At 38.2% G+C, this 6,786-nt stretch overlaps 1 protein-coding gene across 1 annotated transcript in view; it reads left to right on the forward strand.

The window, feature by feature from the left end:
• The window catches only part of LOC137719943 (uncharacterized), a 62,732-nt gene extending 56,708 nt beyond the window's left edge, over positions 1-6,024 (forward strand). Inside the window, exons 5-6 of the mRNA XM_068458920.1 lie at positions 4,782-4,875; positions 4,996-6,024. Coding sequence (XP_068315021.1) covers positions 4,782-4,875; positions 4,996-6,005 — 1,104 coding nt within the window. The 3' untranslated portion in view covers positions 6,006-6,024. The remainder of the gene's footprint in view (positions 1-4,781; positions 4,876-4,995) is intronic.
• The last annotated feature ends 762 nt before the right edge of the window (positions 6,025-6,786 follow it).

The raw sequence follows: 6,786 nt of genomic DNA on the forward strand, positions 1-6,786 counted from the left end.
GAAGCTTGATGAACTGCAAGAGTCTGAAGGTCGGATTCAAAGTGACCGTCAAAGGTTTTCGTCTTTCCTCCAAAGGCACCTTTTTCCTGGGTCATCCAGCGCTTGGCCAAGTATTGAGGCCTGGAATGCTCTAGCTCCGATGCCTCCCGCTCCGATGCCTCCCGCTTCTATGCCTCCCGCTTCTATGCCTTCCACTTCTGCGCCTCGTAGTGGGGCTTCACGCAAACAACCTTTGTGAAGCTCCACCTTTCTCCATGTTTAGTATCTTTCTTTCTCTCTTTTTTTTTTTTTTTTTTTTTTTTTTTTTATTAACATAAATAAAATCAAACGGCATGGAATTGGTCCTTGAATGGAAGGTGATACTTGAAGTGAACCGGCAATGGTTTGAATTCTAGTGTAGGTGCCTGATTCATAAAAAACATCAAGTTAGTATAAAATGTAAAGGAATTTGAAAAAAACTTACTTGTTTTGTCCAACAAGAACTCAATGACAAACACCACTCCTTTGAAAGTTTCAGGGATATTGGACTTGGCCAGATTGCAAGTGATGGTTATGACTTGTCCAATGTCATCAAATTTAACTTCTTTGGATTTTGTGGTTTCAAGAACGTCCTCTTTGATGAATTCATGACATTCCCTACTTGTCACCTTTGAAAGGGCTTCCAAGATGTCTTTTTCACCTTCTTCTTCCTTGGAAGTCATGAATCTGCAAGGAATAGGGATACTTGTTGGAACGGGGTTAAAAATAATGAAATTTGGAACAACCATACCTGTATTAGATGGCATAGGAGCAATAGGTGCCTCCGGTAAAGGTGTTTCCACCCTTTCCGTGGGTTGGGTGTATTCCTCTTCCTTGTGATTTGATTTTGATGGTTGAGGGTCCGTTCCAACCTCCTTGTCACTTCTCAACATGATAGCATTGGTGTTTTCAAATTCTCCCTTCTGATTTGCAATGGTTGAACTAGGGAGTTCGCCTTGGTCTCGAAACTGTCCTACGAACTCCGCGATCTGCCCAATTTGCTTATCCAAGTGGTCCAACCTTTGTGGTGGCTGCATAGGCGTTGAATAGAACTCCTCATATGGCTGCCAATATCCTTCTTGTTGAGCCTCATTGTCTTGATTTTGTGAGCCCTGCACCAAACAAATTAATTCATTAAGCTTTTGATTATAATCTATTGACGAACTTGAGTTTGGTTGGGCATATTGAATATGAGGTTGTGGTGGCTGCCAATATCCTCCTTGTTGAGCATTTTGAGGTTCCCACCACATAGAGTTTGAATGATCACTCCAATCCGAATTGTAAGTATTGGAAAACACGTTATTCCTTGATTGAAGATTAGATATATCAACTCTTTGCATTTGGGACCTTTCCATAAGCTGTGACAAAAGAGAAGCGTTATCAAGTGCCATGTTGTTCTTAACAAACAAAACACAAATAAAAACTAAATCTAAAAGACAATACAGAAACAAACAATCCAAGGGATTAGCAAATTTTCTAATCCCCGGCAACGGCGCCAAAATTTGATGCGAGAATTATACGCACACAAATTAAACCCTCTTTTTGTCAAATTGTAGTAAGTATGCAAGTAGGGATCGTTCTGGACCGGGGATTAGGAGGGATTGCAAATCTCTTGGAAACTGACTCAAAAACGTAAAAACACAGTTTAAAACACTAAACTAGACTCAAAGAATACAAAATTAAAGTTTAAAACACTAAGACAAACCAAAAACTCAAAATGCTTTAAAAACACAAACTAAATTGAATTCTAACTAAAATGAACATTAAAGCAAAAGGGGGATTGAGGTTTTACGAAATTTGAAATAACGAAACAAGTTAATAAACTAGACAGAATGTAAATATGAAATTGATGAAATAGAATGGATGAATGCTAGCTAAGGGGGTCATCTCCACATATGTTACACTTGCATAATAAAAAGATTTCCAATTACATTTCAATAAATTATGAAACTCATCACCCCGGGTTAATTAGGTCCGCTTAAATTAACCGTCAAGTTTTCCTTAAGTTAATGAATTGGATGGGTTAGCGCAACGCAATTCACAACATTCTCCAAAAGTCCTTTACGTGAACAGCACAATAAAGATACAATCAAAGATCATTAAGCATTATGAAAACTATAAGTGTTGACGAGGCATTCGTTACTATGATGAGCATGAAACTCGTGCCAATATTTCATTTAACGCGATTGTTTATAAGCAACCTCCACTACTTGTGAATATAAGTTCATAACGATTAGGTGAAAATCACTTATATTCTAGCGTCATATTCATGCATGAAAATTAAGCGCGCATTCTTAATAAACATACATAAATAAGTTATCAATCAAACGGTTAAACAAATTGAATCAACAACTTATGAAATGCAATTAGAAGTAATCAAATCAAAATGCAAGCATAAACATATATTTCGAATCACCCCCTAGCTAAAGGGGGTTTAGTTTATTATAACTTTGAAATCAAAGAAATACCTAAACATTCCAACAACTCAAACTTGAATTGTATGAACGTTTAGGCACTCTTCTCTTCCATTCCTCATACGTACAAACAAAGAGAATTGAATTTAAACATTGAAATCAAAGAAACACCTAAACATTCCAACAACTCAAACTTGAATTGTATGAACGTTTAGGCACTCTTCTCTTCCTCGTTGTTGTAGCACAAGGTCTAAGGATAGTTTGATGGTGTGAATGGTTTGGGGAGTGGTGTTTGGATTAATAGGGAAATGGAAAAATGGTGTTTGGATTACAAGGGAAATGGAAAAATGGTGTGTTGTGTATGAAATGAGATGTTTTTGAATGAATGAATGCAAGGGTATTTATAGGAGTAGTGGAGGGAACATATGGCTATGTCATTTGTAGGTGAAGTAGGTGGATGTTGTAGGTGAAGTAGGTGGATGTTGTAGGTGAAGTAGGTGGATGTTGTAGGTGAAGTGGGTGGATGTTGTAGGTGAAGTAGGTGGATGTTGTAGGTGAAGTGGATGTTGTAGGTGAAGTAGGTGGATGTTATGTTAAGTGATAAGTGATAAGTGATATGATATGTGGTTATGATATGATAAGTGGTTAAGTGGTGATGATAAGTGATAAGTGATTAAGTGATATGATATGTGGTGATGATAAGTGATAAGTGCATGTGGGTTAACTAATGAAGGAAATGCATGTGCAATGACAATGTGTTAGAATGGATGTGTGTTATGCATGGCATGATTGGGATTAGGAAAGGTTTAAATGTCCTAAAACTAAAGAGAACAAGGTTCCAACACTTTGGCTCCAATTAGGTCTTCAATTTCGTCCAACACTTTGGCTTCAAGCATAAGCTATCCGTCCTTAGCCCAAAAGTGCTCCAAAAGTCTCCAAAATGCATCTTTTTGCTCCTTTAGCCCTTTGGACCTACAAACACACGAAAATAGCTTAAAGTACTAAAATAACTAAAGAAACATAACGTAAATGTACGAGAACAAACCATTTAAGTCGCATAAATATGCTCCTATCACCAAGCCCACGGCCAGTTGGCGTGTTTGCACCGATTACAGGAAGTTGAATTCTAGCACTAGAAAAGATTACTTTCCTATGCCTTTCATAGATCAAATGCTTGAGAGATTGGCGGGTTACTCACACTATTGTTTTCTTGATGGTTACTCAGGTTACAATCAAATTGCAATCGCTCCGGAGGATCAAGAGAAAACAACCTTTACTTGCCCCTTTGGCACATTTGCATACAGGAGAATGCCTTTTGGACTTTGCAATGCTCCAGCAACATTCCAAAGATGTATGTTGGCCATCTTCTCTGACATGGTAGAAAGGTTCATTGAGGTATTTATGGATGACTTCTCAGTGTTTGGTTCCTCTTTTGATGAATGTCTTAACCATCTATCGTTAGTACTTCAAAGATGTCAGGAAACAAATTTGGTTCTCAATTGGGAAAAGTGCCAATTTATGGTGAAACAAGGAATTGTGTTGGGCCATGTAATCTCTAGCAAAGGAATGGAGGTGGACAAAGCCAAAATTGACGTCATCACCAATATGGTAGCCCCCACCACTGTGAAGGGAGTAAGAAGTTTTTTGGGCCATGCGGGTTTTTATCGTCGTTTCATTAAGAACTTTTCAATGATCACTCGTCCATTATGCAATCTGTTAGCTAAAGATGTTGCATTTCATTTTGATAAGGCTTGTATGGATGCATTCAATACTTTGAAAAATGAACTAACCTCGGCTCCTATTATTATGGCACCAGATTGGTCTTTACCTTTTGAATTGATGTGTGATGCCTCTGACTATGCTATTGGTGCAGTTTTAGGGCAAAGGGTGAACAAGCTTCCACATGTGATCTACTATGCAAGCCGGACTCTGCATGATGCTCAACTTAACTATTCCACAACTGAAAAGGAGTTGCTTGCTGTTGTTTTTGCCTTAGAAAAGTTTAGGTCATATCTTGTGGGATCTAAAGTTATTGTGTTTTCTGATCATGCAGCCATTAGGTATTTGATGACAAAGAAAGATGCTAAACCACGCTTGATTAGATGGATACTCTTACTACAAGAGTTTGACTTGGAAATTCGAGATAAGAAGGGCAGTGATAATGTTGTGGCTGACCATTTGTCAAGGCTTAATGAAAACCATGGAGTGGGACAACCCTTGCCCCTAAATGAATCATTTCCAGATGAGCAACTCTTTGTTGTTCAAGAAAAAGAACCATGGTATGCAGATTTTGTTAATTATCTTGCTTGTGATATAATGAGAAATGACCTTTCTTTTCAGAAAAGAAAGAAGTTCCTTGCCATGGTAAAGCACTACGTTTGGGACGAACCATATTTGTTTAAATATTGCCCTGATCAAATCATTAGGAGATGTGTCCCAGAGAGTGAGCAACAAAGCATCCTAACATTTAGCCACACATTGGCATGTGGAGGCCATTTTGGTGCCAAAAAGACATCTCTAAAGGTTTTACAATCTGGTTTCTTTTGGCCTACTTTATTCAAAGATGCGTTTGATTTTTGCTCTAAGTGTGATAGGTGCCAGAAGATGGGGAACATTAGTCGAAGAAATGAAATGCCATTGAACAACATTTTGGTGGTGGAACTCTTTGATGTTTGGGGAATCGATTTCATGGGACCATTTCCATCCTCTTTTGGCTACTTATACATATTGGTGGCAGTGGATTACGTATCCAAATGGGTTGAAGCCATTGCTACAAGAACTAATGATCATAAGGTTGTGTTGAATTTTCTTAAAGATGTGATTTTTTGTAGGTTTGGAACCCCAAGAGCTATTATTAGTGATGGTGGCAGCCATTTCTGCAACAAACCTTTTGAATCCTTGATGAAGAAGTACAACATCAATCACAAAGTGGCAACCCCGTACCATCCTCAAACTTCAGGGCAAGTGGAGATTAGCAATAGGGAGATCAAGAACATTTTGATGAAGACTGTGAGCCCTACAAGGAAGGATTGGTCATTGAGGTTAAATGATGCACTATGGGCATATAGAACAGCATACAAGACCCCCATTGGCATGAGTCCTTATCGCCTTGTGTTTGGGAAAGCTTGTCATTTGCCAATGGAGCTTGAACACCGTGCATATTGGGCCATCAAGAAGTTCAACTTTGATTACAAGGATGCTGGAGTAGCAAGGAAGCTCCAACTTAATGAGTTGGAAGAGCTTAGAAATGAGGCATATGAGAATGCCAAAATCTACAAGGAACGGACTAAGCTCTATCATGACAAGGCCATCCTAAGGAAGGAGTTTCACCAAGGTATGAAAGTACTTTTGTATGACTCACGTTTGAGACTTTTTCCAGGAAAACTGAAGTCTAGGTGGGTGGGACCATTCAAAGTCTTGCAAACATTTCCCCATGGAGCTGTGGAGATAGAGAACATGAAGAATGGCACTTCTTTTAAAGTCAACGGGCAGCGATTGAAACCATACTTGGATAAAGTGGATGAAGAGCAAGTGTATCAAGTCGTGGATGTTCTTGAATTTTCAACACCATGAACAAGCTACCATGTCTTGCCTAGACATTAAATAAAGCGCTTGCTAGGAGGCAACCTAGTGTGGTTTGTGTTCTTTCTTTATGTTGTGTTTATTTTGTTACCATTCTATTTTCTTTGCCTACTTACATTGCATACAAGTTTAAACATCGAGGACAATGTTTAGATTAGGTTTGGGGGTGGTTTGGAAGTTTTGTTTTGTGTTTGTTGTTTTGTGTTTGTGCCTATTTGAGGTGTTAGTTTTGGTTAAAAGTGTTTTTGCATGCTAATACGAATGTATATGAGGACTATGTTTGAAAACAAACAATTGGGTTGCTATGGAAAAGAGTTGCATCTTGTTGTCATTTATAAAGCTATAACTCTTGAAATTATGATGATAGAGGTACCATACTCAAATTCTGGAAGAAGAATAGTGGAGACTACCCTAGTGAGTTATTTTGAGCCTAATTGCTTATTTGAGAGGGTTTAAAGTGTTTCTACTCCTATCTTTTTCTTTCATTTTCACTTTAAATGATCTCATTATTTCTATTTCGTTTGGATGCTAAGAATCATTTTCCTTTGCAGATACCATGTATTTAGTATCATTCATGAATGAACTCAATGAGATGATGTTAGGCTATGCATGTTTAACTACTAAAAGGCTTAAATCCTACCCATTTGTGTGCTCCATTCACCCTCGTTGCAGCCAAACACTTTAGCCCAATTCTTTCATCACCCACACCATAATCTACCCATTCTAGCCCATTACAAGCCATACCTTATAGTTTGGGGAATACCAAGGTGAT

Source organism: Pyrus communis, chromosome 16 (genome assembly GCF_963583255.1).
Source record: "Pyrus communis chromosome 16, drPyrComm1.1, whole genome shotgun sequence".
NCBI classification, from domain to species: domain Eukaryota; kingdom Viridiplantae; phylum Streptophyta; class Magnoliopsida; order Rosales; family Rosaceae; genus Pyrus; species Pyrus communis.